General features: G+C 43.9%; 1 protein-coding gene across 11 annotated transcripts in view; it reads left to right on the top strand.

Moving 5' to 3' along the window:
- The window catches only part of slc8a3 (solute carrier family 8 member 3), an 87,987-nt gene that overhangs the window by 37,363 nt on the left and 27,779 nt on the right, over window positions 1–22,845 (top strand). For 5 of the 11 annotated variants that reach the window (XM_073483557.1, XM_073483559.1, XM_073483560.1 and 2 more), the window contains exon 2: window positions 20,576–20,682. In XM_073483557.1, coding sequence (XP_073339658.1) covers window positions 20,576–20,682 — 107 coding nt within the window. Of the gene's footprint in view, window positions 1–20,575; window positions 20,688–22,845 lie in introns of all 11 variants that reach the window. The other 6 variants (XM_073483561.1, XM_073483562.1, XM_073483565.1 and 3 more) reach the window with 3 other exon arrangements.

Below are 22,845 nucleotides of genomic sequence, written 5' to 3'. Positions count from 1 at the left end.
CACTGAATAGACTAAAACATGTTTGCTCTGTATCTGTAGTGCTGTTTTGTCCACGAGGGGAAACGACAACGGTGAAGGACAAACTCTGATCAGATGACACTCATTTAAAACGTGTCAGCAAGCTCTTCCCTGCAGGCCGCGTTGTTTTCCCGCCATGTTCCGATGTCATTTCTTTCCCTCCTTGTCCCGTGTCATCATTGTTTGTGTTGATTTACATCAGTCTATGTCTGGCGGCCCTCCTGCACAGAGGCAGACAGATAACTCTAATAGTAACTAACTAATGACGCCTGGCTGTGGATTTGGCTCAAATTGAATGAATGAGGGTCTGTGTGCAAGGAGTGGAAAATCCAAGCGGCCGTTGCATGCCAGACGGATATAGCAGGCAGGCGGTCTGTGTACCTCCCCAGCAGATTGGAAGAGGAGGAGGAGGAGGTTTGGATGTGTGAACAGCTGGCGACTGAATAAAGAGGGGTCTGGGACGATAGTAAGGAAACGGTGCAGAGAGGAAGAGATGAGAGATCGGGGACACCAGGCAGGAGATCGGTCCTGATGTGAGACTAAAATTATATGAGGCTTCTTCTGTCCGTGTGACACTCTTACATCTTTTCTTTAAATTTATCTTCTTCTGGGCGTGATAAGCGCTGTCCCTTCACTGCAAAAGGACCCCTGGTGCATCTGAAAAGTCTGTTTTGATTAGGTTTCTGAATGAGATAATAGGCCAAGTGCATCTGTGATTCCTTGAACACAACCTTTTCTCTAGGACCATGCACATTTCATGCCAATGTTTTAAACTTGGGACTACTTACTAGTAAAGAAAAAAGGCCACTCCACTCCTGGTTCAATTCGCAGGCCGTCTTTCTGTGCAGTTTGAGCCTCCTCAGGGCTAAAAAGATTTCATCACAGATTCTGAAGACAGCAGGTCAGGAGGGGTTGGGACGCGAAATTGCAAATGTCTGCCTGTGTTAACAAGCAACATCCGGTTATTGTAAGAATGATTGATTAACTCCTCTAGCTGTGGACTTGAAGATTTATGCTGCCTTCAATTTATGTTGAAAGTCGGAGCTGGGAATTACATCATACTTAAGATAACCACGTTCCAGTACCACGAGTTGGAAAACCAGTTCTCGCCAGGTTAACTACTGTTAGCCATTGTTAGCAATACCATTTGATAGGATTGCATAATATTGCATAATATTTTTTGCCTAAAAACACTGAACCAACATCTCCACAAGTAGAAGGTGAAGAGTACTGTGTGTTTCATGAGACACAAATGTAAATTCCAACTTCCCAGTTGCTCCCAGTGGAACGCACCATTAGCATAAACATAAAGTCTGCATCCACGCTAGCAGCTGTGCTTGGCCGTTGAGGTGTTTTGTGTTAAATGCTCACGTCATAAAGCTAACAGGCTCATATTGACATTGCTGGTGTTTATCAGTTGTATTCACCAACTTGTGTTTGCATTAAGAATAGAACAGTTAATGTGTGTAAAGGGTCTTATACAGTTTTAAATTGTCTATTTTCATCTCGTGACTTTGACCACAGCAGCGGACACACTATCAGTCAGAAACCAAACCAGATCCGCACCTTTATTTCCGACTCTTGTCGTTGTTCCAGTGGCTCCGACGTTGACCCCTTTCTGATGGAGGTTAATCCCTCAAGCATGCGCGCTGAAAGAGCCGTCTCCAGCTGAGCGGCAGGTTTCACAATGGGGGGGCTCGGGCAGCTGGAGGAGGCCGACATCCTCTCTTCTTCTCCTCCCAACTTTTCCCTTCTTCTCCTCCTTCCTCACATCCTCCCCCCTCTCTTGCTCTGCCTCTGTATTGGGCCCAGCCTGCTCACCTAGGGGGCTGTGAACAGGTGTTATTCCCCAGTCAGGGAGCCACACTTGAAGGAGACGGCGGGAATGAAGTTGGCATGTAGATGACTGGGAAATCAGGTCAGCATCCTGAGCTCACACACAAACATAGCTGCACACTGCCAAGAGTGGCTAAAAATAACGATGTCACCGACGGGGGGTGGACAGGAAAATAAAGTAAATGAAAGCAGAAGCATTTGCTGAAGTCAAGGATGTGATGAGCGCAAGGGTGGCCTGCAGAGAAACAGATATGGTGGAGGGTAGAAGATTGGAGAGTGGAGCTGGTGGTTGGAAAAATGAGATGGGGGATGATGATGGAAAAGTAGAAGTTAGCTGGACGGGGCAAACCACATCCCCCCATGATTGTCCCTGCCACACCTTGTTAAGAGATCCTGCTGCGTTCCCCCCGACTCCTCCTCTCTCCTTGGGCCCTGACACACTGTGTTCCTGACAAACACAGTAGGGGGGACACGAGGAGAAGCAGAGGAGCGAAGGAAGAACGGCTGCAGGAGGCAGCGCCGTATTGTTCAGGCTGAATTACATGGTCACGCAGGCTGGGCAAAGAAGAAACGCGGGGAACAAGAGAGGAAGGAAGAAGACATACTGTAAAGAGGGATTAGCTCAAACAGTCGGAGAGGGGGATGAATATGGAACGGAGTCAGACCTGGGTCAGATAGTATTTGCAAAAACTTCTTAGTGTTTTGCCTTAACTTGCACGATGGGTGGGAGGCTGCTCGAGTACCATGAGAGTAAATTTATGCAGAAAAAGAGACACTGAGACAATAAGAAGCAGATTGTACTTTTCAACCTCAGGAGTTTGTCCAGGAACACAGGAGGCCTTTTAGAAAACTCAGGAACTATATATATTGCTGGAGAAATTACTTCCTTCCTATTACCTTCTGATGGCCAAGGAACTATGTGAGCCAAGTGCAGCAGGGATTTACATTCTCCATTTTACCAGGGCAGCCTGCTTGAAGATGTGTCTTTAACTAAAGTATTGAGCAGCTCTAAATACTCTTCCTCCCTGCAGCATTATAGAAGAATCGCCGCTAACACAGCTCTGCTAATTCAGTGATAAACATCCATTCAAACACCAGAGCCTCACCAGAGAAAATTGCAAAACACATAATGAATAGGTGTGGTCTAAGAAAAAGCAAAAGGTAAATCCATATTTTACCTTATCTTCATAGTTTCTTTAGATGCAGTAGAAATGCAAACAGTAAGGCACTAAAGGGGCTTTTGTTTCCTGAGATCAGTTCCTGGGACTATTTGATGGAAAGGTGCAGAGACAGTCAAACAGGGAAGATGCCGGGATAGAGAGATGGAGACAGGGTATGTTAGAGGAATAACAGAGGCGGATGAAAGCGAAAGATCAGGCAAGCATCTTAATCGAATAGGCATGTACAGCTGTAGAGCTCGTCCTCCAGAGCTTTACAACAAATGTCGCAGTGAATGAGGAGAGTGATGGAGGACGGGATCGATCGCTTTAGTTCCCACTGATTCTCCCTCCTCCTCCTCCACCTCTCCTTCCTCTCTCTGTACCAGAGGACTTAAATGCTGCTCTGCTGTGAGACTAGGGGCCCCTCTGACTGACTGACTGACTGACTAACTGACTGACTGGCCGGCTGATCTTCATCTCCCCTCTTCCCTCAGGCAGGGAGAGCAGCATTAGACCTCTCCACAACCCTTCACTTCCTCCACTGTGAGCCTCTGCCCTTTGCATGTTTTCTTCTACACGGCTGACTGTTTTAGATATCTCGCTGCACACCATCTAGCCTTTTAGTGCACTTTGCATTTCACAGCGGCGAAGAGGAGGTTGCGGAAAGGCTAAAATACTCAGGAATTAGCATTGGATCTGCAGTGAAGAGTGATAGACCAGATGGATGACTGGGCTTCGTGCTAGACACATTTTACATCGCACAGAAGTATTTCAGAGCTGAAAAGACAGCTCCCGCATAAAACTGGGCTGTCTATGCAGTAGAAAGAAGCAAAGATTTTTTAAATTGGTGCTAGAGCACCAGAGAAAACAGAAAAACGGCTGTGTTATTCACCTCTGCTCAACAGGTAGAAAACCTATAACAACCAGAACAATAAACACTCCTGCTGATGGGAGACGTGCTGCTGAGTTGGGCGGTGCTTGGTCCACCCTGAGTCCATTTTGAAACAGGAAACAGTAGGACAGCTGTTTGGTTTAACAGTTTGATCTTGAGTCAATATTTTAACTGGCAACATAAAATGAACACAGATAAGTCATATGAGTCATCATGACTTAAGTCGAATCAATTCAGGTCTTCAACTTCCAAGTGTTGTTCAAGACTCTTATTTAAGTCTTATTTATTTTCTGTCAAGTCAAGTTGCAAGTCATCAAAACTGTGACTTGAGTCGACTTAAGTCCAAGTGACAATGACGAGTCCACATCTCTGGTCTGTAAACTGATGGATAAGACAGTTGGTGAAGTTTATTTTCAACGTGGCCACCGTGGTGAAAGCTTGGTTGGCCTTAGTTTTGAGCTTTATTGAGTTGAGAGACAGCAACTCTGGTCAGAAGACTTTAGAGAACTGCCGGAAAAGTTCACAAATTACATGGACGCTTGATTTTTGAAGGCCTCGTAGGTAACTTTGGAGAATTTGCTTCTGTATTTCATGGGCAGGCATTGAAGTGAAGCCTGGATTTAAGGGGTCAAGGGATTTCTACAGCTGGATTCTTAATCGACCATGTGGATAATAATTTTACAGTTCAACAAATAAGTTTGGGTAACCTGAGGGTTGTTTAAAAACTGTATAAAAACATCGTATGACCACAAACCAGGGATCTTTATTGTTTGACGTACCCTCTTTTTCTGTTTTGTCTATAAGTTACCTTAAGTAAAAAAGGTATCTTGCTCCATTGAATCTTTCCATGTTCCCAGATTTTAACCATCAATAGAAATGATCGATGGAAGAAGACCCAAGTTGTAAAAGCTCTAGTCATCCTTTGAGGCACCTGAATTAAACATTGAGGAGACACGTGTTCTTATTTTTTAGATTAAAAATGCATATTTCTTCTCTCATGTGAGCTGTTTTATCCAGAGGCAGACGGATCTCCACGGTGAGCTGAAATTTAACTGATTTGACACGGCGTTATGATAAACTATGATGAACGTTCATGATATCAGACGCTTATCAGCTCATGCAGCTCATTATTTTTAATCAGCCCCAGTTTCAGGTAACGCTGTTGTCTGTCAACCGCTTGCACCTGCTGATAATGATAAGCTACAAGGCCCTGTCCTCTCCTAAAGAGGTAAAATGCTTCATAATGTCCCCTCAGGTCTATGCTTAGTGGACAGATTGCATGACTCCAGCGTCCAATCCGATCTCCTGCGCGGTTAGCTAATGGTAATGAGGATTCGGGAGGACGGATGATGGCAACATGCTCCATGGGATGGAATTAGCGCTGAGCATTTCAACTTTCCCTGTGAGGCAGTGGTCCTTTTATCCCGTCATTATTGGCGGAGACAATGGTGTGGTTAATCTTTTTAAGACAACACAGCAGAGGGCCAGGAGGGAGGGAGGAGCCGTCCAATAATCTCATCAGAGACCAGAGGACATACACAGTGATGGAGGAGAGTGCCTCCCTTACATGTCAAATCACCCTCCTCTGCTGTTACTCCTCTGCCTCCCGCCCTCCTCTCCCCGTCATTGTGTGTGTATGTGTGCTTGAGGCTGTGTGAGCAAGCTGGGAATACACCACGCAGCCATGTTTCCTCTGCACGTGTATGTGTGCAAGCATCCTTCACTGCATTAAAGGAAGGTGTAATGTGTCAAGGGAGCTGTCAGATGTACAGTGTGCATGTAAGGTGACTGTGTGAGGGGAATTGGAGATGTGTCGAGGTACAAAATGTTGGCTGTGATGCTACGTGGTGAAGAAAGTGACCGGGATTGGGCGCCTTTTTTGTCAGTTAACCAGAAAACATCATCATTTCAGATTAGAGTTCATTAGTGTGCACATTTCCACATTTCTCTGCATATTTTTTAAGATATTCTTTCTCACCAAACAAAATAAATCCAACATAAACAGAATAAATGGGACACCTGTTAGTGAGTAAGACAGTTGGTGATGTTTTTGTCTACTGTATATTTATATGTGACACTATCACAGTGCAGAAAAATACAAAGATAGCACAGTCTTTGGAAAAGTTTAGGAAATAAATCTGAGCTACCTCTAGTGCATCCTCTCTGAGGGACAACAGTCTTTGCAGCCTTTCTCCCTTGGCCTCTAACATGATTTCTTTTCTTGCTGCAGTGGGCTCATCTCTCTGCACCTACTGGGACAAGAATATATATATAATATAGAGGAAGATTGATTCAGAGAAGGTTAACCTTGTTGTTAACACCCCAATCCTCCACCCAACGCCCCCGCCTGCTGACGCAACAGTCACTCTTGCACCTGCTTGCCACACAGGAGTACAGATACGCAAGTGAACAGCAGGGGCGTAAATTAATGTAAAGCATGAAGCAGGAGTTCAAAACCTTTGTTTTTGGCAAGCAGCCCTGTGTTAAGGCCAGAAAACTCCTCTGACCTCAATAACTATAGAGGGAAAATGTTTAGGTTGAGACTTCATGCAGAGTTTTAATCCTCCAGAGGACAGAAATGAGACCGCTCTCGTAAGGCGGTCAATGGAAATTCATTGGCAAGCCGCGTGACGTTTTTATAGCGTTGCTATGCAGCCCAAAGGCCACTGGAAGAGTCATTTCTGTATAATTATGAATTTATCAAGGGACCCATTTCAACATCAGAAGACACTACATTGGTTGGCAGCCCTAAGGTTGGGAAACTGTGATGTACTGTAGAGAATTGCGGTGTAAAACCCAGCTGTAGGCCTGATATGTATGTGTACTGTGGAGCGTGTACGGGAGCATTGTGTGTACAGGACCCCAGGCTGTGAATAGTGATCATAATTTCATGGTGTGTTTTCAAGTGTTTGTGTCAGTGTGTTGTAATGTGTGTGCCTGCATTATGTGTGTGTATTTGTAGCCATTAAATGTCACAGAAGTTGAAGTCTCTGGCTGGCACACACACACACACACACACAAATACAAACACAGATAGTCTCACAGCCCCCTCCAGAGAAAATCCATGTCCCTGACTATTTTTAGAAGTGTATGCCTCCTCCCTATGCCATCCACTTCTCAATCAGTGATGTCTCTCTCTCTGTCTCTGCAGCAAATGCACCCCCCACTGCTAAGCAATCACACGTACAGATATACACTTTGACACAGTTCTTGTGAGGACGATAATACATTTCCTAACAGGGGTTTGCCTGTGACCACCACATTTTGAATTGTTGTTATGTGGTCTGTCTGCTTCAGCCACCAACTGAGGTCTACGGAGGCAAAACTATAAAAAGATTCGAGAAATTTCTGAAAAATAAAGAAATACTGTGTAGTTTGGTGCACAGCAGTGTGTTTTCCAATCAGCTTAATGGGTGAGATTGTATTGAATGCTGAGCTGAAATCAACACGCAGCATTCTGATGTAGCTGTTGTAATTTTTAAGGTGGCTGAAGACCGAGTGGAGGGCAGTGGATCTGTTGGTTCTGAGGCTGGGATGTGGGTGTAGTTAAATTTTTGTCGTGTCATTTTGTTTGTCAAACAACTCAAGACAGTTTGAGTGTTATATGAACATCGTTGTTTATAAAGTCATGGGTGTACTGTGTGAACAGGAGGGGGCTGAGCGCACGGCCCTGCGAGCCTCCGGTGTTCAACATTAAAGTAGAAGAGGTGCGACTGCCGATCTGAACCGTCTGAGGTCTGTTTGTGAGGATGTTCTGATCTCTGTCCAGTCGCTGCTCCCTGTTGGACATTTTCAGTAGTGAAAAATTGTGAATTTTTCCAATCAGTTTATTGAATGCGGAGCTGAAATCAAACAGCGTTCTCATGTCGCTGTTATTTTTAAGGTGTGTGAAGACTGAGTGGAGGGCAGTGGATATGGCATCCTCTGTGGATCTGTTGGTTCTGAATTCATACTGGTGAGGGTCTAGGCTGGCAGGGGTGTTGTCTTTGGACTTTGGCTGATGTCAAATAGCCCTTCGAGTAAGTACCAGCCCAAATATCTGAAGTGATATCATACAATATCATTTCAAAATGTGCTCACTCTCAAGGTCTAAATGGTCTTCACAAAGAACGAGAAGCACACATGCAAACACATACAGGAACACACCCTCCCCCACATCTGCCCCTTCCACTGTAACTGTAAAAGTGGTGACATCCACAGAATGCACAAAAAGACATAATGCACAAGAAACATTTGCATCAACTCACACATACTCACACTCATGAATGTGCTCTCTGTTGCTTGATTAGAGATTCACTCAGGCGTGACCCTGTTTTTTTCATTTCCCTCCTCCATCACTGTCTGCAAATGCAGAAATAATAGAAGCATGTGTAGTAACACCAATGTGAGGGCAGATCAGAAGAGCTGCATAATGTTTGAAATGTGCTGTGGGTTAGTCAGCAGCTCATGTCCTGTAAAGAGAAAAATACTTTTTTTTACCATGATAAGGTGGCTGAGTGATTACAGAGACGTTCTTTAACTTATATTTTCACAGATTTCTGTCTCTTTGCTTTGTTTTTCTAGACTGACCTGTATCTACTTAAGTTCAGAGTTAACATACTTAGACATGGACCATGCCAGCATTTCCTTCTCAAGCTTGCACATAATTTCCTTCCATAAATATAGAGGATCTTTTGTTATTCTGAATTATGATCCGTGTCTTCTTGCAGCAGAAAAGCATCACTTTTGGGTTTGTGCGGACGTGCAATCTGGTTGACAACCTATTTTTTAAAAATCTGTCTATTTTTTTATGAAAATTGGCAACAAACAAAACAATGTGCTTTGCAGAAAAAACCTCTTAAGTGTCCTTGAGCGACTCATCACTTCACTTGTAGTGTTTCTCTGTAGCTGACTGTGCTGTGTCCTCCCTGGAGAGGAGGTGAAAAGACTATTTCTGCACAGGCATCAATAATGTATCACATTTAGCCCCTCTGGACAGTATCATGACCTTTCTGTTTGCATTGTAAATTATGATTTCTGCGGTGGAGGTCAAATATCCTGGTACAGTAATGTTTTATAGACAGTTATGGTCACTTTCAATGGCACATTTGGAGGCCAGAGTGAAGAATGAGACAACATGTTACCTTTTAACTGGGCTGGCAACCGTGATGCTGACCACAACAGTGTGGAGAAGTGATTCTCAATCACGTGGACTTGAGGCTCAATAGCCTGCTCATTGATATTCCAACCAAACACTACAGCAGCTCATTTAACTCATTACCACACCTTCAACCAGAAAAAAGTAATTAATTAGTGAAATCAGCCACTGTACCATTTCCGTGGAGTGAAAAACTGCAACTTCTACAGCCATGGTGTTACATAGAGTAGAGCATTTCTCTATCTTTACATGAAAAGCATATCATGAATTAAAGCCATGAAACTGGCTGATAGCGCTTCAAGGCTAATAAATGGTGCGAATATGTTAAAATTATTAAGACAGCGTGACATCTATAGGGTATATGATCTAGAAACCAAGAAGAAGCTACTATACTTAAGACCTGAAGCTACATATAAAGTTTAATTCAGTCTTTTGTTAGAAATGAAGAAGAAATAAACTTCTGAAAAGTCTGAAAAGATATATCCATAGTGCAACACTACGCATGCCTTCCAGGAAAATCTGTCCGTTAAACCATATTTAAATGATTATGGCGTCTGGCCCCCGATGGCGTATTCCAGTGGAACAGCTCGAAAGCCATTTTGCCTTCCAACAAGATCTGGCAACATGTCATACAAACTTGTTCTTGAAATTCTCAACTCCTATGTTCAAAGTTATTTACTGAAAACAGATTGCACCCTAACATCTAATCTTTAGCACCCAAAACTTAGGTGACGTGACATGTATAGGGAGCCGAAGACACGGCCCTTTCAGTTTCCCTCATCGGACATTATTTTGAAAAAAAAAAATATGTGTGGTAGCAAATGGAGCGAGACAAATAACTTTTTGATCCCATTTGAATTGTGTCATGAAGTACACATATAATATCTAACGCGACTGTTGACTACACAGCCAACAGTCGCGTTAGTGACATCATCTCGTTGAACACCAAAACACAAGTAACTGAAACCTTGTAGAGCTGCTCCTGTAACTTAGCTTGCTTGAAACACTGATGAACTCCCCTTTCACATAACTGCAGCTGTCAATATGACCAGATTTATTGTGATTTTCGTCTGCTTTCTGTGCCAAGTTGGCGGCTGTGTTGGTGTCCGTGACGTATGTTGCGTGAGACGATGTAGTTCACTGAGCGGTTCAACACAAAACTAGATGGTGTTTTACTTTAATTGGGACGAACAGACTTTATTGACTTGGAAAATTATGGCACAAGTCATGGCACAACTCAAAATTGTATTTGTCTCACGCCATTGACACCCAGTACATCTGCGCTCCATGGCACTGTCCATCAGCTAGTTATGTAAACAAGAAATCACTTTAGCATGACGAGCTGCAGCGTAACTGCCAAAAAGATAGAGCTCTTGGTCAAACTAACAGCCACTGCCAGCTTTCTATTTCTGGAGCTTTAACAGTTTGCTTTGTTTCTATACATGACAAGAGAGGTTATGTTTGATCATTGCACTGCATCTCATCTCTAAGGTTTACTGTTCCCTGATGCAAAGAGAAGCTTGTCGTTCACCCAAGTCATTCATATACAGTATGATGGTGTTCGTCACTTGGCTGCAGGCGCTTTCACTTGGCCGGCTCCGGCTCTCTAAGCTGTCACAGACCAATGCCTGATACCCAGAATAGCCCTTGTGCATTTCTTGCCCTCAGCCCAACCGTTGCCTTCACCCCCGCCAGGGTTATACTCCAGCTTTCTTTCTGGAGGCCCGACTGCATCCTCTATTACTTCCCTCTCTTCCTCCTCACCCTCCCTTGTCGCCCCCTATCAGACACTTCATCTCTGAGTGTTTTATTGCATTGTGTCCTTGTAGAGGAGGACCTTTGGGCTGGCTCCAGACATCCAAAAAAATATAGCTCACTTTTTCTTTTTTTTTTTACCCCCTCTTGCTCGCCTTGCTCTTGGCTCAGAAAAAATATGGAGCATGGCTGTCTGTTTTTTCAATCGCTTCCCCCGTCCTCTCCCGTACCTTTGAGTGTCCTCTCCCTATTTCATCTTCTCCTTTTGTCTTTTTCTCCTTCAGCACTGGCAGTCAGTATGTCTTTTATGGAGACTGTGTTGCAAGGGTGCATGACAAGTGAAACCGACCAACTGCGCTCCTCCCCCCCGTATCCAGGCCTCTCTGTTCAGATCAGTGACAGTCTCTTGCCTCTCTAGAAAGTACATTTTATTCTCAGCCATGTCCCCCATGTCTTTAGTATTACTGGTTTCACAGAGCTCTCCGTGTCTCTATTTTCCGTCCAAAATTCCTACTCTGGTCTTCTGTTTCCAATTGTATTGGAAAATAGCTGTTATCATATGAATCAACCTATCATTTCAGATGGGGGGTATTTGCCCTAAAGCAAGATTGAAGCCAAGGGAATCACACAAAAGTCAGGCAGAGCTGCAACTAACAGTTATTTTCATTAAGGATTATTCTACTGAGTAGTTATTGGTCATTTGTCAATGAAATGCCATAGCAAAGTAAAAATGCTTGTCTAATTTCCCACAGCCATTTCTAAGTTTGACACTTCTTGAAGCATCCCTCTAGTGCTGCAGTAAAGGGCAAGAAAGGCCTGAATCGGAGGGTAGTCAGAGTTTTAGGATGGGTTTGTGTCCCGTTTGTGACCAAGAGTCATTTATTTTTGATTTATATTACCTAAGTAAGTTTACGTACTTACGTGATGTGAGTTACGTCACTTCTGTAACCTATGTTGGGAGTCTGAATGTAGTTATTTCAACACATATGACCTTTTTACTGAACATGACCAAACTGCGACCACTTGGCAGTCCAAAAGTCATAATAAGTGAAGTGTTTGTAAGCTTTATTTTAAAAGTCTAACTGGACGTTGCATATAACAAATCATGGCAACCTTGACCGCGGGGCCCTTCGCGTGCAAAACTGATGCCAGAGGGGTGGATAGAGCATTATAGTGTGAAGCTTAAGGCCACAGACCAAGCTGCCGTATTTGGCATATCATATATGGCATATAATTGGCATCATATCTGGCGAAGGAGAAGAAGCTCGAAACAGTCGATCTACTGGTCAGTTAATAGTTGCTGTTGTAAATTGGGCATAAGGTTTCAATTTATTTGCAAAATAAAACAGTTTTTCTGTCAATCAACAGATCATTTAATAAGTCATCGTCACAGCACAACACAAAAAACAGTCAGTTGGGTGATGTGATCACGATTAAACAGGTTTTTTCTGATCCACATCAGGATACAGACTCGTGACTGCAGGTGACAGCTCTCTGAGGGCCTGAGGGCTTTATCCTCTGCACCCCTTTGTTGTTCACTGTGTTATCCTTCTTTGGGGTAAAAGGGATGTCCCTGTTGGACAAGGAGAGACTCACAGTTGCAGCACAAAGGCAGCACCTGCACTTCCTTTCTCTGGTGATATTGGCGTGTTTGGACAATGGTTTTAAGGGTTGAAGTAATCTGACAGGACACAGGAAGCGAGCTGCCACTGTGTGATCTCCTCGGTCGTCCCTTCCTGCACCTGCATCGGCCGCTGAGCTCTGTGTGTGTGTGTGTGTGTGTGCGTGCGTGGGTTTGTCAGAGGAGCGTGCGGATGAAGTAATAGACTGTGTGTGTCAGCAGACGGAGGTAAACCTGTTAGGACACTTTATTCCCTCCAGGGACAGTTTTATTGTGCTGCTTTGGTTCGGAATAGAAATGAATGGAAAAGGTTGAAGTTTTAAGGAAAGTGGTCGTGTGTCACGCGTCGCATTTAGAGAGAGCGTAGCCAGGCTGGTGAAAGGGGTTTTGTATCCATGACAACAAGAAAGAGAGAGAGAGAGAGAGTGGTGAATGGGTGCGTTAGATATTCGACCTGAGAATGTGAGAGATCCAGATCAGGGGGGTATCTTGTCACTGAGGGGCGCATTCGATCATCCTCGTCCTCTCTTAAATGTGACGCACGCTGTAATCTGACCAGCTGCCCACTAGGTAAGCTAAATGAGAGATTTACTGTTCCCTCAGAGATGAATGCAGGTCATGTAAGACCACGGGGATGTGTAGAAGAAGAAGGTAAGGCAGCTGAGGAGTGACAGCTGCAGCCCTGCCTTGGAATTCGGATAATTTGACTCCTGGTCCAGCTTCGTGACTACCCATGATTCCTCTTAGCAACAGTATTAATAAACCTGGCCGGGTGCTCGCTGTGAGCTCTCGTCGTGAGTCACATGTCTGCGCTTCTCACCGTGAGGCTTCACCTTTCCATCTGGTTTTGTGTATATTTATGTGCCACTGTTGTATCCACTGTCCTCTAACTCATATTGTAAAGTCATACAATACCTTATTGATCAGTGTGTTGCCGTGACCCCTCACCCTTCCTCCAGAGTCAACTACAGCCCTGCGTCCCCTGAGATTGTAGCGATTTAGGGGTCGATTGTTCAGTCTGAAGGCTGAACACACTGCTTTTTTTTTTGTTGTTGACAGTAAATAATAGTGGACGGGGTGAATGTGTCACCAACCAGTGGTTTCTAACTGGTTGTTTTGGAGCAGACAGACTGTATTTATGGTCGCTTTTTTGGGAGCCAAGATGAGAGGCATCCCGTGTGGAGCTCAGTGTGGGGCTGCAACTAATGATCATTTTCATTATCAGCTGTCAGAAATGAGTCAAAAGTGCCAATCACGATTTTCCTAATGTGAATCTTTTAATAGCTTTTGTCCAAGCAAACCATCCCAGTGTGCCCATTATGTCTTATATAATGCTCGTTCAATTGTTGTTGAAAGGTGCTTGCAGAGGAATTACATCAGCCCTTCATGATTTACTCCCTCTGCGTCCTCATGTTTTGGTATCAAAACGGGAAGTACGTGTAGTGTTCCTCATACTGTATCTAGTGAGGCGGGAAGTGAGTGAAGCACATCTGACTTTCATGCAGGGGATCTTCAATTTACATTTGCATTTTAATATCCGTGACCGCAATCTTTTCTTAAAGGAACAGTTCAACAAAAAATGCAAAATTCAGTCATTTCCTTACCCCCATGATGGACAGACAGTCAGGAAAACAACCATGTGTTTCTCTTTCTGCTTTTTAACAGTTGCAATAAAGGGAACGTCAAGAATCTTGTAACTCTTAATTAAGGACTCAAGGAGCTAAATATTTATAAAGAACAATAAAACATTAAATAATCTGAACATGAATCATTCAAATTCATGTCAAAAAGTTGCAGCGTGACCTTAAATCAACTCCACTTTGGTATTTAGTTAAATTAATGTTAATGTCACTAATGAATCATCGTTAACAGCAGCTCTACATCTGTGTCTTTGTCTTCTTATTTCTAAACCATCCCATCTGCCGTCTGATCTGATTGGACGGTCGATACAAACCAGGAGTGATTGTGAACTCTCTCAAAAATAAAACTTCTGAAATTGCTTCCATTGTGAGCGGCTCGAGGACTCTTCAGCAGGGAGGATGCTCCCGCCAAAACACTCACATCAGATCTCAAACATTGGTAAATTTGTGATCACACATCTCTCACTTTCTCTCTCTGGGTTGCACACATGCATTATTCAAACAGCATCTGGCACCATTGCACCAACTTTTGTGCTTTTTTTTTTGCCTTAAACATCTCACAATCACAGCTTTTTGCATCTGGCTCAAGCTCCTGCCCAGTGAATTTGCAAGTGGCCAAGCGGAGAGTTTTGTGTGATTGCGTGACTCATTTTTGTTTTGCTTTATGTAATATTGATGCCGGTCGGGCGCCACTTCGACAGGGAATCTTACTTCCTTGTTTTAGCTGTCAGTTGGTCAAGTACGCTTTGGTGAAATTAAGTAAAGCAGACATGGAGAGAAAGAAGACAGGGATGAGAGGGAGAGGGGGCCTTGTTGGTGTGGAATATTAAATCTGATGTGGGTTTGTCATCTGATTGGCAAGAAATCATTGACAAATGTGTTTACTGGCTTTTTTCTGTGATTGCTGGGGAAAAGCAATAATCAGGACTATAATGAGCGAGGCACATAATCCCTGCGCTTGGTGACAGAAAGCAGGCCTGCTTAATTAAGGCACTGATTTCCCACGAGGCACTGGAGCCTTTTTTTTTTTTTCCCTTGTCCTCTTCCCGTCTTTATTGGCTTGACTTTATTTGGGATTTTGAGTGGAGGCGTCGCCATGATCTGACCAGGCTGAAATGGTGGAGGAGGATTCTCGATATTGTTTATGTCACGTTTTCTCTTCCATTATTCACGTCCTGGCCTGTATTTACTTCTCGCAAAGATGCAGGTGATGTTTTCTACTGAAACTTTTGAGGAACTGAACTCCTCGCAGTCCCGTGAAGACCTCCGTACCGCGGTGAAGTGAAAGTAATGTGTGCTGCTTAAAAACCCTGCTCCAGTCCCTCCACATGGTTAAATGCAGTGTTGCGTGAGGGTGAAAAGCACTCAGTAGATTAAGGGAAGAGATGAAGGCAGAGGAAACCTTCAAGAGAATTTGGAAAGGTTGTGTTTAGTTCAAACCAGAAAGCCCAGGGCTCGGGTCGGTGGCAGCAGGTGTTTTTCTACAGAGGACCAGAGAGAGAAAAGAAAGGTCGTATTTAATTGCAGCACTTTTAGCTGCTGCTCCTGCTCTAGCCTGGAGTACTTAAGTCCTCCTGGTTTTTGTGAAAATCTGCGCATAAAGGAGAAGCTTTGCAGAGTAAAAGCCGAGCGATTTCAGGGTCGCCAACAGAGAAGATTTTTGAAGTGGAGAATGGATATAACACGTATCACATATCACTTCCTCTGATGTGTTACTCCACCACAGTGGTTTCACACTTCTCGCGGTTACACAGTATTATTTAGCATTTGTGGAGAGAAAGCCAGATAGGAGACCAAAACAGTAAATCTTGCTGTCGAAGAAGGAGGCATCGCAAAACAGAGAGGAGGCGGGCAGCTGAAGCAAATTTCAGCCGCAGTGTGGTTTTTGGCCGCCGAACAGAGGCAGAAAGAGACACTCTGCATCTGCCCCTCCACCTCTCTGCACCACCTCCACTTTCATGTCTCACTCCCTTCACTGTTCTTTCCCCTCCTCCGTCTGCTCTGGACTCGGGGAAGGCAGAGGCCGAGCTGGCTGCAGGCGGCCCAGTGCAGCGGAGGTGTGAACCCTCTAATCGGCTGTCATTAGCCAGTGGCACTTCCCACACCAAGACTCAACTTAAGGGTGCTGTGTCTAACATGTTAGCTTCAGTAAATCATTATCGCGTTAATTTTGACACATGAGTGTAATTCGGTTTAACAGATGAGAACACTGGTGAGAAGACTGACAGGGAGGGAGATAACTTTATCTAGGACTAGGAGACAATATGACTAGCTTAGCTTAGCATAAAGACTGGAAGCAGGGGGAAACAGTTAGCCTGGCTGTGTCTAAAAAAGCAGATCTTTCTGTTTGTTGCAACATAAAGAAACATACAGCTTGAATTTACCTGTGGCTTTGCAAAAACATACTTATCTAACATTTATTCTGGCAATTGGGTTGTCCAAGTTGTTGCTTTTGAGCTGTCTTGTCATTCTTGTCTTGTCGAAGAAAAAGAAGACACTGTAGTCGTTATAGGAAGAGGATAAGAGAAAATAAATCAGTCTTCCTCATGATTTTCACTGTTTCTGCACCTCACCCAGAAACACACAATCGCTGGTTATGTGCTGTATTACAGGTATATCTCTAGTTGTTGTTGACCCCTTTTTTTGATTCACATTGGACGAAAATGACACAAATTTTGGCACACACTCAACTGCTTAAAAATTCTGTTCACACACAAACAGATACACCTTCATACCGCTCACAAGCCGCCCGTAATCACTCACACACACATGGAGCAGTGCGTGGGGAACATTAAGCACCATTTGCATGTGTCTATGACAAACATCAATAATTCATACATGTATACCAACATCTGGCATCGGCCGCTGTGGAAGCTGCAGAAAGCCACTCTGAGTGAAGCGGGAGTGTGTATGTGTGAGAGAGAGTGTGTGTGTGAGACGGGGATACAATCAAACACCTGCTGTTCACACAAACACAAATCACCGTGCAGTGTTTACAGGGACTGTCCTGCTGCCGGTGCAGTGGATGGTGGCGTAATATGAATGGTTTCACCGTAGTGTGTTGACAGAAAAGACACAGGGGGTGTGACAGTGCGTGGCGGCCGGCGTGCCCGTATACGCTCACACTGACTCACAGGTATATCCATGCAGGCTCACGCGTCTCCACTGCGCTGTTTTTATTTACAGCGTCGTGATCGGTTCTTATTTTTTTATTTAGCTTTGTGCCAGAGCTGCTATCAGAGGCGTAACAGACCTTCTGGGGCGAAAATGGCAACAGAGGGGGGGTTACAAACTGAGTGATATGTCATTAGTGCCCTCTAATCTGTTGTTTTAGCTAAATCGGTATCACTTAAAGGAGCTATATGTAAGAATTTTAGTGTAAAACATTCAAAAATTGCGAAGAAATAACAGTTTTGACATTTGACATGTGTATTGGAGAGGTGTCTACAGAAATTAGCATGCTAGCCCTTATATCCTGGTGACTTGGCTGACATGGATGTGTTTATGTATCAGATAAAGTGTTCTCTAGACTCATTTTTAACACTTATGTACTCAAATATGTACAGCAAATCAAACGTCTACAGTGTTAAGCAAACATGATAAGCACTTGTGTCATGTCATAGCATTTTTTTTCTGCAGTTTGTCAAAATTACAGAAACGCTGTCATTTCCAGAGCAGCTCCTTGCTGTGTACCATGAGGACTAATTACAGGTGGCTCGGTCTTGTCGAAGTGGAACACCAGAGTGTAAAATGCATTTGACAAGTTAATTTATGTTGTTAAGCTCCAGAGAAATATCACACAAAGGTGCAATATGAAGATAAACTGTTTCCATGGACGCCAACATGCCTGTTGATTATATCATGATGATATTTTTATTGATTTAGAGAAGTCCCCTGTTAAATTAGGGCCACATTTTAACAGAGCCAGAGAATCAGATCTAATTCTAATAGTGTTTCAAAAGTGTTAATATGCCTTTAGATGTCGTTACTATATTGAGTTAGTAAGCAGGAAACTGCTCCAGGATCCCAGAGCTGTGTCAACTGGTTTGTGCTAATGCATCCATTACGTTACGGTTACGGTTTATCGGTAATATGTGCAACAAAAGCACAAATATTAGTTGACATTGACATGATAAAGGCCTTAAGGTAGGTTCTGCTTTATTGCTCCATCTTGGGGCCTTGTCTTAAAGGATAAGTTCACCCAAAAATCAAAATTAAGTCATTATCTACTCACTCTTATGCCGAAGGAAGGTCGGGTGACGTTTTGTAGTCCACAAAACATTTTGTTGCGTTGCAGCATTCTCCTTTAAAGCTGCTCTAGTCAATATTTTTATATCAACAATGCTAACTGGGTTTAATGTGACATGGATCATTCATAGTAACAAACCCACACATGATTATCAGTAGATGATGTAGTTCTCCTCAGCTCTACGTAGCTTTTTTAGCATCTTTCAGCTCATTGTTTTGGTTTTACGGCCCATAACTTTACTGTTATGGTTCACTCTCACCAGCATTGTTTCACAACAAAGTTAGCAGCTAGTTGGTGAACATAGTGGAGCATTTAGCAGCTAAAGAGCAGAATATGTGTATTTATATTTAGCAGAGACTCAAAGCATGACTAAAAGGAGAAAAAAATTGCACTTATGGACACAAACACGACTCTAAATGAATGCTAATGTTACTCTGCATCTGCTGGATGTTCGCTATAGGTGATAATATGTCAATGTTTTGTTTACAGTTTGAAAAAATGGATTATTGCAGGTTTAAAGAGGATGTGTGACAAAACGCAGTTTCATGACCTCCATTGGTTTTGTGTTTATTTTCCAAAATTACCGTGTTTAATCAAACTACCACACGGCTAAGGTAAGAAAGTGGAGGGAACAGCTAGTTTTAGATCCCACTTGTCCATTAGACTCCAGTGCTTCCTCTTCTCATTCCTGATGGCGGCAGACATCTCGCCGAGCAATCTGAGGGAAAGCCCTGCCGGTGGGATCTGAAGAGAGAGATAGATTGTTCTGCCGTGTGTGGTGTGCTAACGGGATCTCAGATAGTCGACTCCCCCCTGGGCGAGCAGGATTCACATGCCAGAGAACAGGATTTAGCCATCGAAATACATTTTAATTCCTCTGGAGATACTGGGATTAATACTTATATACATGGTGCGTGCAGTGCGAGTGTGTTTAAAAAAAATCTGTGTTGGAGTTTGTGTGGGTGTATGAGAGGCAGAGTTTGTGTGTGTGTCAGTGCTTTGACTGACACAAACCTCGCTATATGTCACGGTGCTGGAAGTACATCAGCGGGATGTCAGGGAACGAGCTGCTTTTTGACTCGATACATGATACATGAGCAGCTATCTATAATGAATGCCTCCGTGCCACTTATCTTATTAGCTCGGCTCCCTCTTTACAAATACATGTTCCCCAAATAAAACGCGTATGAAATGGTACTTTTGCTCGGATGAAGCAGGAAAGCGTCTTCCCATGAGATGTCAGACGCATAATAAAGTCTGTCATCCCTATTTCAGGGCTAGCTGCGGCACACTCGACTATTGTTGACTTGTCTGCTGCTTTCTGAGGCCTGAGAGAGCGGATGCAGGCTCGTCTTGAGCTTTGTTGTCGTTTGCATGAGTCCAATTGAATTCAGAGCTATTCCTCAAGGAGCTCCCGCTACAATAGAGCGAGGCACGGAGACATCTGGGTACCTACTGACCACTTAACTGCCTGCACTCGTCAATAACTCTTTAAAAAGATCAATTAGGGCGATCAGTGGCGAGAACGCCGCCGGGGCCGAGGTGCCATATTGAGCTGTTTTCTGTCAGATGATGTCACACGCAGCTCTCTCCCAGAGAAGGCGCCTCACCCCTCCAGACATTTGACTTCATTAAAGGGGTGTTCTCCTCAAACCGGTGCAATAAACCCAGCAATAAGCTGCCTCTCTCTTATCTGGCTCGTCTGTGCCCCGAGAGGAGGAGGGCGAGGAAGGAGGAGGGCGAGCCCTCGCAGTGTCCAGCCAGCCGTCTCATTGAAAGTGTTCTGACTGAAACATCGAGCCATAAAAATCGACTTAGATAGCGACAGTTTCTATCATTTATCGTTCACTCACCTTTTTTGCCCTTGCGAAATGTCCGTTTACACATTTTACAACCTGATTGATTACATGCTGCTGTTTTCACTTCATTGTGTTCTTTTATCCTCACTGCTGCCGTGGATGGAGCGCTTTTCGCCCCTCCGTTCTGGCTCGTATCAGACGGCATGATGAATGTGGTTGTCATGACACCCGTGGCAGCCAATGAGCCCACTGGAACCCGCGAGTGTGTCGAGTCCGGCCAGTGACAGACAGCGAGCCGACCTTTCACCTCCTAACCTTTTCTTCCATGCTGATTATTAATCCTACTTACAGTGCACTTCCTGTGTCCCTCCATCACAAATTAACCTTTCTCTTCTTCTCTGTCCTCCTCTCTCCCTTTTCCTTTCACGCCCCCTTCCCTGTTTTTTCCCCCTCCTCTCCCTCTTGCAGCAAAGTTATTCACGTGAAAATTATTGACGATGAGGAGTATGAGAAAAACAAGAACTTCTTCCTGGAGCTGGCCGAGCCTCGCATGGTAGACATGAGTCTGCAGAAAGGTGCAGTACTGAATCTCTCTCTCCTGTCACTTTCTCTGTCTCTCGCTCTCACACGTTGTCTCTTCTCTCAGCCCTCCGTCTCCCCCCGGGTGTCTTCTCTGCCCACTTCCTTTTTACTCTGCTGTATCTGCTCCTTTTCACCCCCTGCCTCCCTCTTCTTTTTTACACCGCTGTGCACGCAAGGACTCTCTATCTCATCGCCATGCTTTCACATTGCACCTCCCGCACAGTCAAGACACAAACGCTCCATCCCCATCGTAATGACAACCTCCCCAGACGACACCGTCATCTGCATAAAACAGCATAAAAGTTGCTATGATTTACCATCTCCAGGGAGCACGCAGCCGTTATTATGTAAAGGCACGTTTTACCTAAATGCAGTCTAGTCTAGTAGCTATTTTTAAGTTTATGCACCTTCTTGGGGGAAAATTCAAGTAAACTGCTGTCGGTGAAATGAGATCATTGATTTATTTCTTGCTATTAGACTGTATAACTCACAGGGCTGCTTGAGTTCAATAAGTTTGTTCAAAACTTCACGAACCTAAACAATTTTCTGCTATCTTTCGTGCAGCTCATATTGAGGTCTTGTATTCTCTGGCAGGATTATGTGCCTCTGCACAACAAGCCTGTCTTCAGGCTTTTTTTCACAGCAAGGTGAATATAGAAACAGAAGTAGGACGTAGAAGAATTCAAATCAGAGCAAGTTTTCATCATAAGTTTTGTTTGTTTTTTTCTTGTTTCCAGCTTGTCGTCGGTAATGTCTGCTGAAAGAAGCCAACAGGCATTTTCTTAAGATCCGCGCACCGTTATCTAATGCAGTGTTATCTAACCACGCTTAAGGCCAGAGGACGGGAGAGGCTCACAAGCTGGTGCGGAGGGTGCAGAATCTTACACTTGGCTGTTGCCTCCGAACACTACAGCTCATTATGTTTACGTTATTGGCTCTGGCAGTAGCTGTCTGAGTAGCGCCGGCTCCCTGTGTTCTCAGAGTCATGATGAAGAGCGGTTACTATGCAGGTCTTTATGACTGACGACTGCATCGCTCCAAACACTCCTCCGCCGCTCTATGATGCTTCTCGTGTTTTTGTTCTCTTTCCGTGTCGGTGCAGGTTTTTTTACCCACACGCATCCCGATGAAGACACACACAAGCTGTCTGTCACACGTCTCTGTTTGGCTGTTTGTGATATCAGTGAACTCTGAATTTAAACTTGTTCCGCTCTTGCGGTTGTTGTTCGTTTTCTCTAAATAGAAGCCAAACTAAATGCCTACAATGTAAAATCTAGGCAAACAAAGGCAAATATAATCTAGATAAATGCACAAATGCATTCATAATGTATTATTATACTGGTTAGTATGTTTATATGCCACTTTACATTAATTTCCAAACAACTACCTGTAACCTTAAAGCAATGGTTAGCTGTTTTCCTTAACCAAAATTACAACAAATTCATTTTTAATATTCCTCATAACTTAAATTGACACTATTACTATTTTTACACCAAAATTAGAACATTTCATTTATTTAAACACGAGTACACCTGCTAAAAATAGCTGTTAGACTCTTTTCCCAATGCCAGGAGATGGGTTTGCCTTTCATCACGAACTTGTCCAAGAGCAGCCAATCATACACCTCCTCAGCCTGCAAACAGAATACAGTAAAAATGTTTTTAGATATTTTAGCGAATAACATTCAGAATTAGACACATCGTTTTTGCGGCGCTGATAATAGAAGGAGTGAGACATCACGCTTCTTTCTCATCTCTGTTGAGAGCTGCACGTGCTCAGTACAGATCAGGCGCCTGGCTCTGGTAGTAGCACGAATCCCGCTAACAATGGTTACTTTTTTCATATCTTTTAGAGAGAGAACAGAGACACACAGCGCAAACACACACGTCATTCTTTATCTCTCGCAGCCATCAAGGTTTCTGCAGCAGGACTGTTGAGTCCTCATTGCACCGAACACCAGTCTGGATTGTCACAGACAGAATAGGTGTAGAGGAAGTGAAGGAAGAGAGAGATATCTGCTCAGACGGAGACAGAGATGAAGATAGGTAACGACAGCTGGAGCTAAGGAAGACACATGCCAATGGCCAGGTTTAGTCTGAACAGATCAAAACAGCTGCTGTGTTTGGGTCATACAGCGACAGCAGAGAGAAAGTGAA

Source organism: Pagrus major, chromosome 16 (genome assembly GCF_040436345.1).
Source record: "Pagrus major chromosome 16, Pma_NU_1.0".
NCBI lineage: Eukaryota > Metazoa > Chordata > Actinopteri > Spariformes > Sparidae > Pagrus > Pagrus major.
The sequence above is the reverse complement of the archived record's forward strand: the minus strand, read 5'-3'. Positions and strand labels throughout refer to the sequence as shown.